Here is a 20,964-nt window from a genome sequence, read left to right on the forward strand (position 1 = left end):
TCTAGAGAAAGTAAAGACTCTTCACCAGGAAAGCAAAGGCCAGATCGCTTTCTGAGAGTACAAATTTAGATTCTCTGAGGTCCCTCCTTCCTCCCTTTCTCCTTTCTTTCTTTCTTTCTTTTTCTTTCTTTCTTTCTTTCTTTCTTTCTTTCTTTCTTTCTTTCTTTCTTTCTCTTTCTTCTTTCTCTTTCTTAATGGCAAGTGGTCACAGCTATGAACTTAGCAAAAGAAGCAGGTTAAAATTTCTCCATTCTTGGCTAATGCAGTTAGACGTCTTCGAGAAAACGCAATGAGAAGTGGTCATTATCCATTATCTGCATGAAATATTTCAGAGAAAGCAGCAGCATTTGCCAAAAAAGAAGAAAGAAAAAAAAAAGAAAAGAAAAGATGTTTGACTTCAGGCCAGGCAAGAAGGGAACAAGATCACCTTCTCACTCCGTGGGATGGTCGTGCTAATGATGTTATTTCGAGTAAAATGGGAATATATGTCTAAAACAATACAGATGGTGCTTCAGCTTCATATACTTTCTGAAGGTCGTTCTAGACAATGATTCACTGTCCTTTTTCTTGACGGGGGGAGAAAAAAAGCACTCCAAAATTTCCGGTCTTGGAAAGAACTGTGTATGTGTGAGTGTGTTTCTATGTCCCTGTGTGAGGAAAATGTATAGAAAATCAGGATGCGCATTTTTCCGAAAATGATTGCTACCACTTGAAAAGCCAAAGCCTGAAAATCTTAATTTGATAGGAAAGCCTCAGTCCTATTGTGTAGTTTCTTTGTCCCTGTCTCATTTCACTTTGTTTTATCCCCTCCTCCTGATTTATGGCTCTCTTGGTGTGAAACTAATATAAGGATAATGACTTCTAAACTGGAACTACCAGAAAGCTGATGAACTAACCCCCTTTCTAACCCTCCTCCATGAATATTTTCTCCTTCTGCTTTTTAAAATTGTCACCAGGATGTTTCCCAATAATACTGTACGCTGAACTGATACTCTAGGTAGCTAAATACAGAGCATTTTTCTAGACCTTCTGCTTTGAGCATTAGTCATTTCTCTTCAGTGCAAAGCCCAAGGCATCCGACAAAGACCTTTCCCCTTGGCTGGTGGGTTGCTTTATTTCTTGAGGACTGCAGACATGATCATTACGGGTAATGACCTAATAACTCGCTATTCAATGTTTGCACATCACTTCTACGGAAGTTCCCAGCACACATACCACAGGCTCCTTGTAGGAATGATTTAATGTTAAGTAACAAACCCCAAGCTGGAGGAAGCTCTTTTCTTATGCATGACACATGCAAAGCTGGTTCATATCTCATGCAAATATCATCTAAAAGCTGTTGGCTCAGAATAGGATCTAGGAAGAAAAAGGTGCCAAAACCAACTGATGTCAGCCGTCTGTGGGTTCAGGTGGGAGGTCAGGATGTGAGGTATTTATGAAATGCCTAGAACAGGCCCAGGAAGTTGGGAGGTTGTCCTCTCGCCTTGGTGTTTTCCATACTTTATCATGTTTGACGCTCCTATCTTTCCTATGAAGTAGACGCTGTAATGATTCCCATTTGTAGATGAGGACTGATCCCCTGAACATTTCAGCAGCTTTCCCAAGATCACATTAAGAGTAAGTGGCAGGTTGGAACTGAGACCTGCCTGGTCTCATGGCCAGTGGACCATCCTATCTCTTCCTTAACTGGTCAGTCCTTCAATCAGTGACTTGTATTTTTCTCTCGCTCAGTGCTTCCCAGCGTCAACTGGGAGCAATGGTCTAAGCGTCAGGCATTTCATCTTTTGGTCCTTGGAGAGGAAAGGGGCTGGGCCTCTCAAAGACGTATATTCTCTTTTCACAAAGCCTGTACCCACACGCCAGGAGGAACACAGGCAGAGAGAGGCAGATTGCTACATACCTTGCTACCAGCTAATAGTTTTGCAGTTCACCACAAGACTTCTCCACCATCGTTGAACATAGGAATCCCCCGGGAATCTTGTGAAGCGATTCCTCTTCCCTAGGCCTGGGCTGGGGTTGAGAGTCCGCATTTCTAACAAATTCCGAGCTGCGGTTGCTGCCGCTCCAAAGACGAATCTTTGAGTAGGGAGGGTTCACGAGTCACTTTCTCTTCCATTTCCTTCTCTGTCCCAGGGAGGTAGGCAGGCTTGGGATTGTCACACCTACTCACCGATAAGGAATCAGGGTCAAAGAACTGGTAGGTGAAAGCACCAGCAGAACATGCCAGATCTTCAAACTCTTTGCCTCCCCTGGCTTCCTGGACTCAGAGGTTGCAAATGGATGGGTCCCAGACATATTTGGTTTCATCTACCCCGTGTGGCCAACCGAAATACCTGGCAACCCTAAGCCCCCCCATGGCCAGTCCTTTCATAGCTGCTGGATTCTTTACTGTGGGATAAGCTTTCCACCGCCCACGGCTCCTCCGGATCTCTCTATCTAACTGAGTGAGCACACTACTTACCTTTGCAATGGAGGATTGTTTTTCTTCCCTCTGGCCTACTTTGCCCACTTGAATTACCTTCCCACCTCCAGTAATGCATGGCCTTCCCGTGACGTCTTTCTCCCCAACCGCGGTGTCTAACCTCTCTCCATAACTCCTCTGTCTACTCTCCTTGGCCTTTGGAGAACCACCGTGATGGACGTTCCAGGGAAGTTTGACTGAGCTACCTTGCATGCAGTAGATGCAGAATAAATATTTCTTGATTAAACAAATAAACAGAGGAACCACCAAGGGATGACGGTGCATCCCCTTCCACTGGTACAAATCCGCTCAGTCCTGTTTTTGCTGACGGTGAAGATGTGGAGAAAGACGCAGAGCATGATTAGAAAGCAGCTTCATGGTCCAAAGTGCTAGGAGGATGACTCAAGAAAGTGCCCACAACAAGAGCGTGTTAACTAAATGGACGGTTTCTGGTTCCACACGGACCCCACCTGATGTGCATCGCATCACGCAAGTAAAATGTTCCCATTGACTGAATGGTGTGCAGGAGGTGTTTATAAAAGAGATGCTGTTGTTCTTGATGACCTTCCGAAAGCTCTCGGTCCATCTCTAGAGAGAACTTATGGGCTCAGGAGAAGTCCCCCTGCTGCTGCCCCCAGCCCAGCTCTAAACAGGGATTTCTGGGGTGCCTGGGTAGCTCCGTCAGCTAAGCGTCCAACTTCAGCTCAGGTCATGATCTCACAGTCCGTGAGCTCGAGCCCCACCTCAGGCTCTGTGCTGACAGCTCAAAGTCTGGAACCTACTTCGAATTCTGTGCCTACCTCTCTCTCAGCCCCTCTCCTGCTCAGACTCTGTCTCTCTCTCTGTGTCTCTCAAAAATAAATAAACATTAAAGAAAAACAATTTAATAAAAATAAAATAAACAGGGATTTCTATTTGTTTGGTTCTGACATTCAGACAGAGGGAATGAGCCCTTCTCTCTTGACCTGTGCCTACAATCATGTTAATGAGTCATGCGTAGTGTGGTGGGGATAAAAATCCGTATGTCGTGAATTTGACTTTGCCTGTTGACAACTTTCCTGTTTAGAAAGGTGCATGCGCTTAGATGATGAGCCCAGGCTGCAGGGAGACCGAGGCTTGGCTCGTGGTACCCAGATTCTCAGAAAGTTTGACGTCTGTGCTCCGGAACAGCGTCAGAGATCCCACGGCCCCCCAGCCCAACATCCTGAAACACAAAGCTTCGGATCTCCTCTGCACAGCCGTCCGACCGGCCTTCGCTCAGGGCCTGGCCACCATCGGGAGGCACGCAGTCTCCTTGAACGAGGTCCTCTTATCTCTTTACTCAGCCTGCCAACGAGAGTGCCAATTAGTGCCAATAATAATATACATATTAACAGATTTCTAGACCACAGTCACCAAAACACTAGAGACTCGTGACAGGGAGACCTTCCTCTGTGTCATCATTTAGCGTACCTACTGGGTACACGGCGAGCAATTCTTGCGATCCCTTCATTTATGTCTGCCCTGCACACTGTGGAATCTTTGTGTGATTTTAAACTGTCATTTAGTGGGGTAGATTGGCGAAAATGATCCTGTCACCACTGGATATGTTTTTAAATGAGGTCTTGGTTGAATTCTGGTTTAGTTTTTGAAAATCAGCCTTCTTGAATTTTATATTCTTCTCGGGTTATAACTGTCCCACCTCTACTGCCACTTTAAAAACTGCCAGTGTTTTTATAGTAAACACTCTATTGTGGATTTTCAAGGCAACTACAAAAATGTTTGCCTGGCAAAAAAAAAAAATTTGCTATCTAACATCATGCAACCCATGAATTATTTTGCACAATTTCATGTAAATCATTCTGAACAGACATTTTTGAAACAATTCAGGTGGCAATTTAAAAAAAAATATCTCTTTTGTTTTTTAACCTTTGCTATAAGAGGAAATTTCTAAAATTTAAGAGTTTATTTCTGAATTTTACTGACATACATAATAGGGTAAAAAGTTCATAGCATATAAAATATATTTCTCCAGGGACATTTCTCCTTTGTTGTTTTTTTTTTTAAGGTTTATTTATGTATTTTGAGAGAGAGAGAGGAGGGGCAGAGAGAGAGGGAGAGAGAGAGTCCCAAGCAGATTCGGCACTGTCAGCGCAGAGTCGGATGCAGGGCTTGATCTCACAAACCGCGAGATCATTACCTGAACTCAAGTCAAGAGTCAGATGTTTAACCGACAGAGCCACCAAGGCACTCCCATTTCTCCTTAGTAAAATCAAGAATTCAGGGAAAGACCACCCTCCTATTTGTGGAACCTGTATCCTGGAACAGCTGATAGACTATCTTCATGGAAAAATTAGTCCGTACTTTCTAAGTTCCCATGTGTGAGTCTCTTTTGAATAGAAGTCTGCTCACATTATGGATGAATTTTCTGACACTTTGCAGTCTTGATGCTTATTTTCAGTCTTCCTACTTAAAAGTTTAAATTCACAGCTCAGGGATTTCTGGCGACAAGAACATTGGTGGCTGTGTTGGTCTGAAAAGATGACCCCATTGAGAGGAGCGGGTCAGGGTGGTCATAGTTCACATCTGATCTATACTAGAGGTTAGGGGAGGGAGCTTTACCCATCATAGCTTCCAATTGCACCGTCAAGATGTGGAGACAGAGTTTGCAACCGGAATAATCCCTTTAAGTTGTATGATCTACGCATTCGTGTGCTCAGATAAATTTTTGGACACCGTTCCATGCCAGGCTTCAATCTGAGCGTTGGGGAAAGCAAGGTCTCCATGGGGACAAGCATTTCATCTTTATATTTAGACGGAGGGGACAATCAGCCAGTAGGAAAACAAGATGATCTCAGAGTGTGGTAGGTACTACAGGGATCTCAAGAAGTAGGTGGGTGTGGCCTGGGGTTACACAGAGAAGGGGAGACGGGGCGGGACAGCCTTCTGGAGAAGGAGTCCCAGAAACTGAGACCTGAAGGACGAAAAGGGACCACCATGTGAAGGTCTGGAGGAAGAACTCTCTGGAGCAGAGAGGTCTACAACTGCAAGGAGCCAAGTCACAGAAAGGATTGGCAAAGTCAGGAAGGAACAAGTAGGCTGTTATGCCTCTGGCAAGGGATGAGATTAGAAACTGAGGTTGGAACGGGGGGTGTTTGCCACCACAGAATTTGATCTTCAACCTGAAAGCGGCAAGGAGGTTCCACAGAGAACAGTTCTTTTTATTGTGCCTTGGCATAATGGTGATCCAGTTTCTTTTGTTAAATGAGTATTCCTAAGAATCAACTTGCCACTCATCCACTTTACCAAGATTTACACATGGTGCGATCTTATTAAACAAATCATCGAGAGAGAGGGAGACAGCTACTCATTACACACCCAGATCACCCATATTCTGGCTGTCTTTCCTCTCTCTCATCAGCCGCCGGTGGCAAACAAAATCACTTAAGTCAAGTAAACGGTTTTAAATGTGTGATATGATATCAAAACGTGTTTTTAGAAACTCCTCGGAACCCTCATCCGTCGTTAAAATACATTCACTTCGACGGACGCTTTGGCCCTTTTTTTTTTATGAAGCCTTTCAATGTGTTACCTTATCGGGTGCGTGAGATTTAGTCTGTCCTGCAGGAGAAAACAGACAAAAAGGGTCTCTCAGCATGAGTTACTCTTCTGTAAAGGTTATAGTAAACATGTCAATGCCTAATTAAGCAGAAAATTTTATCTGTATTGTGGGGGAGGCATTTGCTGTCTCTGACATTTCTTCTGGGGAATCCATTTAGAAGGACAAAGTAGACTGTGAAGCTGGGCTGGTCCGGAAAGCACAGCTTCCAGATGTCAGCAGGGAAAAAAAGCCAAAAACACTTATTTTCTCCTGTGTGAAAATGACTCTATCGGCCGGGCCGATAATGGGGCGGGGGTTGGTGCATGCATGTGCACACCTGTGTGCACACACACGTTTGTATATTTCATCAACACACACACACACACACACACACACACAGTAACATGAATTGCTTCCAACCAAATGCCAGGCCCTGTGCTACACACCGAAAATGGTGAGCCGAGTAAAACCTGGCCTGGCCACACTCTTAATCAGTTGTGGTGGCAGAAACCTCTTTTTTCCTCCTAGATTTTTTTTCCACTGGTCTGTGGGTGTAGGTGTGTGTGTGTGTGTGTGTGTGTGTGTGTGTGTGTATGTGTGTTGCTATGGTTGTATAGCTCATAGATATGTAACTGTATGTCTCAGTTGGCCTGGAACAGCTCTGGCTAATGAGTGTCGTCCCAGATTTTGAGCAATAAAGCCCTTTTAATTCTCAAAAGTGACCCTGTTTGATTGATAAAATTTGCCTGTTGCTTTGGAGTATTTTGGCTCTGTAGCAACTCATTTATTCATTTTATAACAGGCTTTCTCCTTGAGCTTAATGATATGACTCACATACCAAATACTGATTTGCAAACATACAAATTAGTCCAGGAAAAAGAAAATGCAGTGGGGATGGGGGTGGGGGTGGGGGTGGGGGTGGTCTAATTTAGTCATTCAGTTCTTTTAAGCTAGGTTTTCTTGCAAGGAATGACCACTTACTAATGGCTGCTCAACTAGACTGAGTACCTTCTGTTTTCATCAAACCAATTTATGGAACCGGAGACCAGCAACACTAGTTTAATGAAAACCCCACTGGTCAGCTTGCTAGAAGAGCAGAAACAGAACAACAGTGACAATAATGGTCAAATCTAGAATGAACACAACCGCCAAGCTCATGGCGAAACCCAGTTTTTACATTGCATCTTGTTTTATGGTGCCATGTCCTTTAAATCGTGGGTTCTTGTCTCCAGCATTTCTCCCCCTCCCAAGTGATTACCTACTTAGTGACATTTTCATAAAATGCCACTGCTTAACCTTTAACCTTTGGGTCTCCGCAAAGTTTTCTTATCCTTTAGGTTGGTCATAGAGAGTGGAGCGTAGTGGTTAGACCCACGGACTCTCTCATCAAACAGGCATGTTGTGACGCCGCCATACTAACTGGGTGGCCTTGGGCAAATTTCTTAACCTTAGAGCCTGAGTTTTCCCCATCCGTGAAGTGAAAATAATAATAGTTCTTCCAGGGGCGCCTGGGTGGCGCAGTCGGTTAAGCGTCCGACTTCAGCCAGGTCACGATCTCGCGGTCCGTGAGTTCGAGCCCCGCGTCAGGCTCTGGGCCGATGGCTCGGAGCCTGGAGCCTGTTTCCGATTCTGTGTCTCCCTCTCTCTCTGCCCCTCCCCCGTTCATGCTCTGTCTCTCTCTGTCCCAAAAATAAATAAAAAATGTTGAAAAAAAAAAAAAAAATTTAAAAAAAAAAAAAAAAAAAATAATAGTTCTTCCATCGTGTGGGCAATCAGACAAAATGGAAGAAGGCATTTGCGGTGGTTAGCAGGGCTCCTAGGAGGTAGCAATTGAGCCTTTGGAGTTTCTGACTGGAGCTGTCTTACGCCCAACAAACCCCCTTGTCTTCTATTCTAACTCGCTCTGCCTGCCTGTGGGACAGACCTCCGTGCATGATCACTCTTTTCCCAGCTTGCTCGCTGGTGAATGGGAACATGGCACCACCCTAGGGTTTCTCCCAGGCACCCACCTGCACTCAGACGGGAGAGAAGAGCACACCAGGAAAACACTGCACTGAGATCACGCAAGCCTTGCAAATCTAAGACTGAATCTCCCTTGCTTTGGTCCCTCTTTAGTTGCATTTTATCCACGAGGCTCTGAAAAGGCCAGGTGAAAGAAATGAACACATGGGCATAAATAGTCACTTTCCCCATCTCTGTTGATGGATATTTGCCCATTAATTCCCTCTGCACCCGCTCTCTTGTGCCGCTCTCTCATGCCTTCATTTTCCCTATGCAATTACTGGCCCTAAATCCTCTCCGAGAAGGGAAGGCATGCATCCCCAATAGCATTTTGCATCTACAAATCAAACGTATAATTGGCATCTCATGACGGACACCCACAAATCACAAAGCATTTGAAATTACAGGCACAAGATCGAGAGGGCATTTTCAGCCTTGTCTGAAAAGGTCTTCGTGAACCTGTTTGCGAATAATAGGATAGCCCCCAAATCTCCCATTCCAACACCATTTGCTATTATTTTAAAATCATTATGTTTGCCGAGCTTACGTAATTTTTTAGCTATCGACGGAAGATTTTATTCGATACTCCGTAATCTCTCTTCCTGCCGTCTGACTCTCTACAAATAAAAGTTATAACAAAAAGACACCGGCTATCAAAAATATAATGGCAGTGCATCTCAATTACGTGCAAGCACTCAAATAGGATTTATTAAGATAATTGTATGCCAGCATATCCAAGGCTCTCGGTAAACCTTGCCACGGAGATGCCAAGGGTCAAATCTAGTTTTCTCGTGAGCCAACGTCCTTCTCCGTAAAGATCTGTTTTTGTAGGGTTGAATTCCAGCCCAGCTTTCCTGAAAGTCATACCTATGAATTTAGCCACGGTCCGACTATCAGAGCGCTAGGTATTCCTTAAACGTGAATGTTATTAACTTGGGACTCTAGGCATTTAAAAAGATCTGTGACTCCTGTCAGTTAAAAAAAGGCCTTAGATAGCACACACGGGACACCATTTGGCTTTCTCCTGTGTCCGTGGTTTGCAGTTACTAAAAGCGTAGATTCGCTCGCTCTTCGATTCGGTATTGGAAGCACTGGCTCCAAGCGGGGAAACTGGGATGGAATACGGGACCTGCCACTATTATTTCATATCCTCCTCTACTTTTCTTGCAGGCTACGCCCAGGAGGAACAGCTGAAGGAGGGAGAGGAAATAAAAGAAGAGGAAGAGGAGGACAGTGGTTCGGTAGCTCCGCTTCAGGGCAGCAATGACCCGGGGACAGACGAGGAGCTAGAAACGGGCCCCGAGCAGAAAGGCTGCTTCAGCTACCAGAACTCTCCGGGAAGCCACCTGTCTAATCAGGACGTGGAGAACGAGTCTCTGCTGAGCGATGCCAGCGATCAGGTGTCGGACGTCAAGAGCGTCTGCGGTCGAGACGCCGTGGACAAGAAAGCCAGCGCTCACCCCAAGCCTGCCAACGAAAGCCACAACTGCATGGATAAAATGACCGCCGTCTACGCCAACATCCTGTCCGACTCCTACTGGTCGGGCCTTGGCCTCGGCTTCAAGCTGTCCGGCGGCGAGAGGCGGCCCTGTGACCCGCGCAACGGCAGCAGCAAGACCGACTTCGACTGGCATCAGGACGCGCTGTCCAAAAGCCTGCAGCAGAACTTGCCTTCCCGATCCGTGGGGAAGCCCAGCCTGTTCAGCTCGGTGCAGCTGTACCGGCAGAGCGGCAAGATGTGCGGGTCGGCGTTCACCGGGGCCAGCCGCTTCCGGTGCCGGCAGTGCAGCGCCGCCTACGACACCCTGGTGGAGCTGACCGTGCACATGAACGAGACGGGCCACTACCAAGACGACAACCGCAAAAAGGACAAGCTGAGACCCACGGGCTACTCCAAGCCCCGGAAACGGGCTTTCCAGGATATGGACAAGGAGGATGCTCAGAAGGTTCTGAAATGCATGTTCTGTGGCGACTCCTTCGACTCCCTCCAAGATTTGAGCGTCCACATGATAAAAACAAAACATTACCAAAAAGTGCCTTTGAAGGAGCCAGTGCCCACCATTTCGTCGAAAACGGTCACCCCGGCCAAGAAGCGCGTCTTCGACGTCAACCGACCTTGCTCCCCCGACTCGACCACGGGCTCATTTGCGGAGTCGTTCTCCTCTCAGAAGACGGCCGGCCTGCAGCTGTCGTCCAACAACCGCTACGGCTACCAGAATGGCGCCAGCTACACCTGGCAGTTTGAGGCCTGCAAGTCCCAGATCCTCAAGTGCATGGAGTGTGGCAGCTCCCACGACACCCTGCAGCAGCTCACCACCCACATGATGGTCACGGGGCACTTTCTCAAGGTCACCAGCTCTGCCTCCAAGAAAGGGAAGCAGCTGGTGTTGGACCCGCTGGCCGTGGAGAAAATGCAGGCTTTGTCGGACGCCCCAAACAGCGATTCGCTGGCTCCCAGGCCGTCAGGTGACTCGGCCTCTGACCGTGCGGCCTCTACAACCGAGCCGAAGAGAGAGAGCAAAAAGGAAAAACCGGAGGAGATCGGCAAGGACGAGAAAGTCCTGAAGAGCGAGGAGTACGAAGACGCTCTCCAGAAGCCGTTAGACCCTACAATGAAGTATCAGTATCTAAGGGAGGAGGATTTGGAAGATGGCTCCAAGGGCGGAGGGGACATTTTGAAATCGTTGGAAAACACCGTCACCACGGCCATCAACAAAGCCCAGAACGGGGCTCCCAGCTGGAGCGCGTACCCCAGCATCCACGCGGCCTATCAGCTGTCGGAGGGCGCCAAGCCTGCCCTGCCCATGGGATCCCAGGTCCTGCAGATTCGCCCTAACCTCACCAACAAGCTGAGGCCAATTGCCCCAAAGTGGAAAGTAATGCCGCTGGTCTCTGTGCCCACCAACCTGGCCCCATACACTCAAGTGAAGAAGGAGCCGGACGACAAAGACGAGGTCGCGAAGGAGTGTGGGAAAGAAAGTCCCCAGGAAGAGGCCTCACCTTTCAGCCACTGCGACGGGGATGCTTTCTCCAAGAGCGAAACCCCTTCCGAGTCCAAGAAGGCTGAGTCTTGTCTCCTGAAGGAGGAGGCCAGGCTGGTGGAGGAGGGCGGCGAGCCCGAGAAACGCCCGCCCCTCGAGCCAGCACACTCCCTCAGCAACGGGTGCGCCCTGCCCACGCGTGCCCCGGCCCTGCCATGCATCAACCCACTCAGCGCCCTGCAGTCCGTCCTGAACAATCACCTGGGCAAGGCCACGGAACCCCTGCGCTCCCCTTCCTGCTCCAGCCCAAGCTCAAGCACAATGTCGATGTTCCACAAGTCGAGTCTCGGCGTCATGGACAAGCCGGGCTTGAGTCCTGCCCCCACGCGGCCGGCCAGCGTGTCCAGGCGCTATCTGTTCGAGAGCAACGATCAGCCCATCGACCTGACCAAGTCCAAGAGCAAGAAAGCCGAGTCCTCGCAAGCACAATCCTGTACGTCCCCACCTCAGAAGCACGCCCTGTCTGACATCGCCGACATGGTCAAGGTCCTCCCCAAGGCCACCACCCCAAAGCCCGCCGCTTCCTCGCGGGGCGCCCCCATGAAGCTGGAAATGGATGTCAGGCGCTTTGAGGACGTCTCCAGCGAGGTCTCGACCCTGCATAAGAGGAAGGGCCGGCAGTCCAACTGGAACCCTCAGCACCTCCTGATCCTACAAGCGCAGTTCGCCTCGAGTCTGTTCCAGACGTCCGAGGGCAAGTACCTGCTGTCCGACCTGGGCCCTCAAGAGCGAATGCAAATCTCGAAGTTCACGGGGCTCTCGATGACCACGATCAGCCACTGGCTGGCAAACGTCAAGTACCAACTTCGGAAAACGGGCGGGACGAAGTTCCTGAAAAACATGGACAAAGGACACCCCGTCTTTTATTGCAGTGACTGTGCCTCCCAGTTTAGAACCCCTTCCACCTACATCAGCCACCTGGAGTCGCACCTGGGTTTCCAAATGAAGGACATGACCCGCATGGCGGTAGAACAGCAAGGCAAGGCAGAGCAAGAGATCTCGCGGGTGTCGTCGGCTCAGAGGTCTCCGGAAACCGTAGCTGGCGAAGAGGACACAGACTCTAAGTTCAAGTGTAAGTTGTGCTGTCGGACATTTGCGAGCAAACACGCAGTAAAACTCCACCTGAGCAAAACGCACGCCAAGTCACCCGAACACCACTCTCAGTTTGTCACAGACGTGGACGAGGAATAGCTCTTCAGGTATGGGTTTGCTCCCAGGTGACGGGACAGTAGCCTTGTGAGGAGCTTCTTGTTGGGAGATGGGTCTGCTTAGAGGCAGCTCACACCTCCCGGTACCAAGAGGACAGGAGCCTGCTGGAGTAGGACTTACTTGCATGAGACACTAGAACGCGATAAGTCCTAGCCGCTCTCCCAATGTCTCCAGATTAGAGTTGGTGAACAGACGGACACGAGTTCAGAGAGTTGGCGCGTGCAGATTTTACCGCCTCACGAGGCGTGATCCCCTTAGGGACCCCAAGGCCCTCCAGCCGAGGCTACACCTCACTTTGATTAATACGTACAGACCCCCCCCCCACCACCACCACCACCACCACGGTCCCGTCTCACCCCCTCGCCTTCCCATAGCGATGCTGATGACGTAGGGAGTGAGTTAAGGCTGAGCAAGCGAATGAGCGTTGCGGAGTTCCTGGGGGCAGCCGCTGTGCAGAGATTTCCTACTCAGCTCGTGGACTTTGCTATTATTGCTTGCGATCGATGCTTTTGGCAGCTTCCTTTCAGCGATCGCTGCTGATACCTGCCCCGCCCGTCCCTCTGTCTATCGCCTCCGTTAGGGTTGCTAGGAAAGGGCATCTGGCCTGTAGTCAGACGGCAGAAAAATATTCACTGCAGAACACTGGGGTGAAGAGAGAGGAAGCTTACTTTCTTCTCTCATCTTTCGGTTTTCTTTAGGATAGACTAATATGAGCGTCGACCCCTAACAAAGATAGATGCACTGCATGCCCTCGAGAGTTTATTTTACCTAAACAAACAAAGGACTTTCCGAACGCCCATTGCCAATGCACATGGGGTCCCGCGGCATCCAGATAATTTGCATCGTGTATCATAGAAGTTCTGTGCCTTGTATAGTCACTGGTGCCCAGACTGTCTATGTCACCTCCAAGAAAGAGGACAGAGGCCAAGGTCAAATGCCTTGGCAGTCTTGCCACACCGGCCGTGTCAACTGTTTTCAAGGCTGGGTCTTCACCCTATGCATTCATCTCTCTTTTGTGTATTTTGTCTACTTCCTTTTCTCTCCCCTTCAGCATGACCCCCCCCCCCAGCCACATGCTAAGGACCTCCACACATATTCAAGTTGTTCCCCCCACCTCGGGCCGCGCCCCAAACGGGGACCCGACCTGACTTACAGCCTCAGCACTTACCAGTCCAGTCAATGTCACGCTAGGTGACAGCTTAGTTCCTTCAGTTCATTCACAATAAGATACGAACAGCCGATAATACTGTATCCGCCCTCGCCACCCTCCCCCCCCACCCCATCGTCAGAGCCTTTGTTTTTAAATAGGAGACTTTCAGATGGAGCCACAAAGGTATGAGCACTGGCAGACCTCCCAAGCGGAAGGAGGGATATTTATGTGGGTGCGGCTTTGGGCTCACCTCACGTCAGGTGGGGAGAGTTGCCGAGCGTGAGGAGGGTCAGGATGAAAGAAAGGGTGGAAATCTGGGCCTGTCCCCTCAGTGAGAAGATCTAAGAGCTTCTGATAAAGGGGAACCCGTCCTGTAGGTCCGATGGCTACGTGGGCGCAAGTGAAGACTATTGTTTTGTTTGCATGTTTTTATCACGATAATTAAAATGTGCTACCAGCAGATTCGTGTCTTGCTTTCCAAGCATGACTTGTTCAGCTCACACTATTGAAAGAAAAGCCAAAATTCAGCTATTGGGTCTCTAAGTGAGCTCGGGGCTTGGCGACATTCTATTTATTTGCTATATAACATTTTAAATCTTATGTAACTTGCTATTAGACTTTTCTGGTCCTTGAAAAAGAAAAAAAAAAAAAAAAGGTGGATATATACAGAATACCCAGAGAGAAGAGAGATGTTTCCAATCCCATAGTGGCAGGGTCCAAACCATGGTCAAGAGGACCAATAGGTAATGTTTATTTGTGCTACAATAAAGACCAATTTTCCACCTGTTAGGTTTGTAATCATTCTTTGGGAAAAAAATTAATATCGTTGCCAAAACATCGCGGTATGTAAATAGAGAGATGGGAGAAGAAGAAAGCCTTAGTCAAAATCGGAATCGTGCATGTCTGTTCTGAGGAAGCAAAAGTAAACTGATCATTTGGAAAAACCTACACGAAAGGCCCTTAACAAATAAGGTAAATACAAAGACAGGATAGCTCTTGTCTCATCCCTCCGCAGGCTTTGGACTTTTGAAGCACCGTATTACAGAGTAAATCACTATATGAAACCAAAGCTCCGTTCTTATATAAACACCGTGATGCTGTGCTTTCGAGCTAGGATGACAGAAAACCAAGCTTGAATATTGAAGACTCGTTCAAAGCAGTAGGAATGTACGTGTGTGGTGTGACTGGGTCAATACTAAAGATAAGACAATCTGCCGGAGTAGCTCCCGACTTTGTGCAGAGATGGCTTTGTGATGCTCTGGTCACCTCGGGAGGCATGTCCTCTCTTAGAACAACACTCAGTACGTTGCCCAATGCTTAGAATTATGCATAGATGTTTTTAAACGATCACAAAACGAGATGGCTGTTACCCGGCGCTCTGATTTTAGCTGATATGCGTGGTACCACAAGTTGTACCAAATGTCACGATGTTTGAGAAAAGCGTGGTCAAGAGTTTACGGAAGAATTGGGAGTTTGCCGTGTCTGTGTTCTCCGCAAGATGCAAATTCTGCCCCGAATTTTCTTTCCTTTCTCAGATAGGTCTTGAACCCTGCACGGTGTTTGGCCAAATAGGAAAGGCGACTTTTCGTTAAAAATTAATTAGACAACATTACATTGTGCAGCCCTGTTTTAGGACAGAAGTGTTCTAAAACAATTTCAGTCGGTATTTGTACATACCTTTAAAAACCGCATGCTCTCGAGGAACAGAAATTAAACAAAGAGCAAATCAACGAGTCTAAAATGCTTAAAGACTTGAAATTACAGTCATTTCCGTGTAACACAGCGTGCAAGTTTAGCCGCACACCTCGTCCCGAAATGGGGGGGCAAGAATGCATTCGAGTCCAAGAAGCAGCCACCTTTGCTGCGGGCGATTTGAGAAAGACACACTTTCAGGGTGAACAGCATGTAAACTTGCCAAATAAAATACAAGATGCCCAGTTACATGTGAATTTCAGATAAATGACGAGTTTGTAGAATAAGCATGTCCCAAGTATTGCATGGGCCATATTTTTACTAAACAAACAAAAAAAAATTACTCATTGTTTATCTGAGATTCCAATTTAACTGGGCATTCTGTATTTTTATTTGCTAAATCTGACAACCCTCACAAATGGATTATATCGCATTCTGGAAAGACCGAAGGGGCTGGATTCATTAATGTCTGTAAGAGACATGGCTCTTTCCTTCATCCATTAGAGGAATATTCCTCCCTTCCTTCCTCTTTACCTCCCTCCCTTCCTTCCTCCTTCCCTTCTCCTTCCCTCCTTCCTACCCCCCTCCTTCCTCCCCCCTCCCTCCTTTCTCCTTCCCTTTCTCCTTTCCTCCCTCCTTCCTCCCTCCCTCCCTCCCTCCCTTCGTCCCTGTTTCCCCTCCCTGAGTCTCTTTCATCTTACAACAAACACTGCTTGTGCTTTTACTACACACCAGCCACTCTTCAGCAATGGACGCGTAATGGGGAGCCAGTAGGCCCTCCGATTATAGTAGCCAAATGTGCTGGCCCTGTGGCAAGTGCTTTACAAACATTATTTCACTTTATTCTCACAAACAGCCCTATAAGTTAGGGCTGGATTCCACCGTGTCAGAGGGAAGAGGAGGCAGAGAGATTCTGGGTGAATTCCCACAATCTCGGACCCTCACTCATTCGTGATCACCTACCCAGAAGGCTATCGCTCCAGGCCACGCACCCCCCTGATCCCGGGCAATAAACCAGTGACCGGGACGAGACTCTGCCTTGGAGGCTCACGGCAGGCACACAGATGGGCAGCTCTGGGGTAAATGGTCAGTGGAGCACACGGGAGGGGCGTCTGCCCCATCCCGGGGGGCTGGGGGGGAAGCCCAGGAGGGGAATGAATGGTGGTGTCCGAGGCTGCCCAGGATGCATCCACCGTCTCTAAGATCTGGCCCACTTCTGGGCCTATAAAATGTGGACACAGTCCTCCCGTCCTAGAAAACTCTGAGAATTAACGAGGCCTGTGCAATTCTTTCCCAGAAAGCCTGGCAACCAGTAGGTTCACAGGAAAAGTTAGTCCTCCACCGTCCCTGCCGGTTTCCACCACGTTCCTCAGCCGCACCTGCAGCATGTGGGACGCGTGGGCTCTTCCCAGGTGGCCCCGTGGAAGCCTCCACTTGCTACTTGATCATAACGATAGCAAATGACAGCAAAACTCCCACTTCCTGGCCTCTTCCGCGAGCCAGGCATGGTTATTCATATCATTCTAATTTGCAAGGAGCTCTAAGCGTTTCGGGATTTGTCCAAGAGCGCACAGTAAGGGCAGAGGCGGACTCAGCCCGGGACTGCGGGACACTCATCACCTTCTACTGCCTCTCAGCTCCTCCACCGAGAGAGTTTCAGATATTGAAACCGGGGGGGGGGGGGGGGGGGGGTGCTGGAACTGGCCTGCAGGGTGAAGCAAATCTCGCTCTCTTATGATTTCCTTGTCCTGTCAGGCAGTTGTACATTTGCCATATAGCGTCTAACCAAGGAATGACCCAAATTCCAGGAAAAATTCACACGTACTGTTTGGCTTGGTTTGTTTTTTTGTTTTTGTTTTTTGGTTTTTTGGGGGTTTTTTTGTTTTGTTTTGTTTTTTTGATCACTATCCTGACTCTTACTTGAGGGAAGCAAACTGAGAATTCAGGAACAGGGTCGGCTACAAGACTCGCATATTTCCAACGCAGCAAGAAACAAATGTGTAGCCTGTTGGAATGCTCTCATTTTATGCAAGCGATCTGGCTTGACTCCTTCGCACATGGCTGGCCCCCCTCTCTGTTGCACTTTCCTCCTCATTGGGACCTTCGAAATCTCAATCCTGATGGGTATAATTTGGTGCTGTAATATAGAGTAACATTATTTTTCATTTACTCCAATCTGCGATCAGTATCATCTTTTCATTTAACCAGATGCAATTCTTTTTTCTTTCGCTAAATTGAAAATCCATGAGCGACAGGGAGTGCAATGTTTTAATTAGCTCATATTTTTTATATGGATTTATGTCTTTAAAATACATTTGTGTAATTCTTCAGCTAAATTAAAAACGTCTTTCCGCGAAAGTGAGGAGGGGAAAATAAAGAGCTGAATTGTGTCATTAGCTTAGGTAGATACAGATGGGGAGAAGGACTTCGTGGGGGGGCCACACGCGCGATCACCAGATCTTCTGCCTGGGCCGATGCTGAACTCGCCCCTGCACGTAACAAAGTCTTTGTCTATAAAGATTTCTCGAAAATGGCTAGAGGAGGGATTTTTTTTTTTAAAGGCCCCTCGTAAGTAAACAAGCAGCTACCTTCAGTGAACTAATTCGAAACCGAACCAGCCGCCAAACAAAACAGGCGGAAAAAAAAGAAAAAGTCATAATGATAAACAGTTTCCCCTGCATTTCTCTCTTTGTCTTTTTTTTTTTTTTTTTAACTATCAAGTTTAAAGCTTTCCACGGTGCTTTTTTTCTACTTTATAGAAGACAAGTGACATTCTGTGGTAAATGGGAAGAAGCACCATGCAGAACTGAAATCTCTCTAATGCACTGACACTAACTTGCCCTCTATTGTTGGCAACGAGCAGGCACTCATGATTGTTCATCAAACAGCTCCTAATGCAGTTAAAGCATTCAGCTATAATTTCTCCTTGCATTTATAATTACTGTCATAGACTGCACACCTCGGTGAGCAGATTAAAGCTATAAACTATTTAGCCACGGCTCTAAGACGAGGAACTTGATTTGTCTGGCAGGAGTTATTTGTTAGGGATCCTGACACTTCACATAAAAATGACTCAACTTGATGAAGAACAATGCAGTTTTAGCAATGCAGGGATTTTAAATCAGTCTCGACGCCACGCCCTGCAAGACTCGCAGGGCAGTTTGTGGGATGATATGTAGGCCACGGAGATCATGTTAAGGAGACCACAAGAGGAGGTGGGGGGGGGGGGCTGCTTTCTTTCCCCGACTCTCCCCTCTGAGAGAACAGTTTGTTGCAAATCAGGGCATGTCATGTTCTCCCATGAAATCCAGGGTGAATGTCACATGAGGCTCGCCTGGCGGGGAAACGGGATGCCAGGAGCTGAAGGCGCCCATCACCTCTGGGGACTTTAGAGAACTTTGAGCTGCTGTTGAGAGCACACACCCCACCCCGGAGCCCAGGCAGCCGGGGCTATGTGGAAAGTGGTGGTGGTGGTTTTCTCCTGGAATGGTCTTTATTTCTTTGGGTTTTTTATTCTTTTTTATTTTTATTTATTTTACTTGCAGGAGATCCAGCATATATTTGGGGCACAGAGGGCGTTCCATTTGGGGTCATCTAGCGATGCTGGGGAAAATTCAAAACCAAAATCCATGTTCAAGTTGACGAGAAAGACTGGCAGAGACTGGGTGGCAGTAAATACAGTTCCTTCCTTCTGCAGTTCATGTGGAGGATTAGTTAAAACAGTGCCTGGGCAGAGCTCAGCGCTGGGTCTGGCCCGCAACGCGAGCCCTTGATGAATTTCATTCTCCTCTTTATTTCCCGCCTTGATCACCTACCTCAAAAAAAAAAAAAAATCCCCTTCTGTTTGCTTAAGGCTTAAATCAAGATGTGGGATGGATTGTGCCATTTTATTTGAAGAAAGAAGGAGAGCCTATGTGTACAGATTTAATTAAATCAGCTCCGGGCGGTGGCGGGGGTGGGGGGCTGGGGGTGGGCAGTGGCGGGGGAGGCAGTGGAATGGAAGCGTCCGGTGGTGTTCGGGGGCCCCGAGAAAGCACGGAGCATCGCAGTTCCGTGCATCTCTTCCCCTCTGACTTCTGCTTTGCCTCAGTGCCCCCAGCTACCTTGAAAAATTCCACTTGCTCGAGTTAAAAATCACCAGTGGCTGGGCCATGCTTAGCAAGGTCTGCGCTGGAGTTTCAATGCAGATAATGATGGGGACGAGGTTGATTAAAGGTGGTAAGAAGCAAAGTGCTTCAAACAGTGCTTGGCTGTGTCCGCTACCACTATTGTCCTTGTCGCGATCGATACTGACAGAGGATTGACATTTATGGCACATTTACGGTGTCCCGCTCTTGTACTGGGTCGTCCCCACGTATTGTCTCCATCAATCTGAACCCAAAACTCTACAAACAACTCTGACGGACACCCAGCTCACAGGTGAAGAAACCAGCCTCAGAGAGGTGACGTCATCCCCAAGATCACAGCGAGCGCCGGCTGCAGGGCTGGAAACCGAGTGTGGGCGAATGAATGACTTCCCTCCCTCGAGCCACGATTTTGGCCGAAACGTCTCTCAGCCCCTTTCTGGCATCCCCTGCGTTAAATTCCATCGGGCGCTGCACCAAAGTAGGAAAAGTGTGAGATGGGAACCCCGTCCCTGAGTTATTGGCAAGTTACTTTGCCCTTTGAGGGGCAGAGGGAGGACAAAAAAAAAAAAAAAGATATCAGTATCCCAAAAGGCCAAACCTTTGAGACAACTTCCTGCCACTGGGGCCCTCCAGCATATTGGCAGTTTTTTTTCATCTATGGAGGGGAAAAAAAAAATGATGTTTCAGGTTATGTTATTTTCAATGCTACATTACTCGATTTCACAGTCAAATAATTCTATTTTGGTTCACCAGAGGTTTTTGTCATGTTTAATTGTTTATGACTCCCTCCTCCCCCATATTTGCCGCATCCCCTGTGCTACCTTCTGGTGCATTCTCTGGTGTGCGGTAACCATGGAGATGGGTCCCTATTGGGTAGCATTTGCTCTGGCTTAGAAGTCAAAGGACCAATCAGGACCTCATTTTCCCAGAAATGTAAGAGAATGAGAAGTGGGAGGATGTGCCGGAGTGGAGGGGAGGCCTGTCACAAAGTCTCGGGACGCAGGGACGTCCTGATGCCTGGAAATCTCAGGAGGGAGGCGATAGGGCAGCTAAACTCAGGCAGACGTCCGTGGGCTCCGGAGCCACTGAAGCCTGGGTCCCAGGACCACATCTCCGCTTTCTAGATGAGGGACCTAGGGCAGGTCACGTCACCTCTCTGACCCTCAGAAAGCTCTTCTGTCAAGTGGCTGCATGACGGCTGCCTTCACGTAGTCGTAAGAGAAATTGAAAGCCAACCTGCGGAGTCTCTTCCTGGGACAATACCAGGCACCTAGAAATCCTCAAAGAGAGCTACTCTCATCATCGTTAAAATGTAGCCGCCCTAGAATCAAGAGTGGGCTCATGTGTCTCAAGATTTTAATAACCGCGACAATTGCAATGATAACGTGCTGGAAGCAAGTCGCATTGTGTGGCTAGGGGACGTCCATCTGGGGAAGACAAATATGAAAACGTGCCTCGTGCAGTAAACATGTGTTGGGGGCTGCGGTCGGTGCAAGGACTACGGTGATAAGCGACACAGAGGCCGGCTCTGCCCTCAGAACACGGACAGTCCATTGCGGAGGAAGGACGTCACATCACCAGGACTTACGCTGAGCTCAGTGCTATTCCAGGGGAAGTACTCATCCCGTGGGAGACAAGAGGGTTCAAGGGCATCTGACCAAATGAGCAGAGATCTAGGCTGCCTGGAATGAGAAAAGGAGGCA

The 20,964-nt window shown here is 48.1% G+C and overlaps 1 protein-coding gene across 6 annotated transcripts in view; it reads left to right on the forward strand.

Annotated features, from left to right (window-relative positions):
• Nucleotides 1–20,964, forward strand: part of TSHZ2 (teashirt zinc finger homeobox 2) — a 455,675-nt gene that overhangs the window by 258,419 nt on the left and 176,292 nt on the right. For 2 of the 6 annotated variants that reach the window (XM_058685993.1, XM_058685994.1), the window contains exon 2: nt 9,213–12,282. In XM_058685993.1, coding sequence (XP_058541976.1) covers nt 9,213–12,274 — 3,062 coding nt within the window. In that variant the 3' untranslated portion in view covers nt 12,275–12,282. Of the gene's footprint in view, nt 1–9,212; nt 14,230–19,233; nt 19,834–20,964 lie in introns of those variants that run through there. The other 4 variants (XM_058685998.1, XM_058685997.1, XM_058685995.1 and 1 more) reach the window with 3 other exon arrangements.

Source organism: Neofelis nebulosa, chromosome 9, assembly GCF_028018385.1.
Source record: "Neofelis nebulosa isolate mNeoNeb1 chromosome 9, mNeoNeb1.pri, whole genome shotgun sequence".
Classification (NCBI taxonomy): Eukaryota; Metazoa; Chordata; class Mammalia; order Carnivora; family Felidae; genus Neofelis; species Neofelis nebulosa.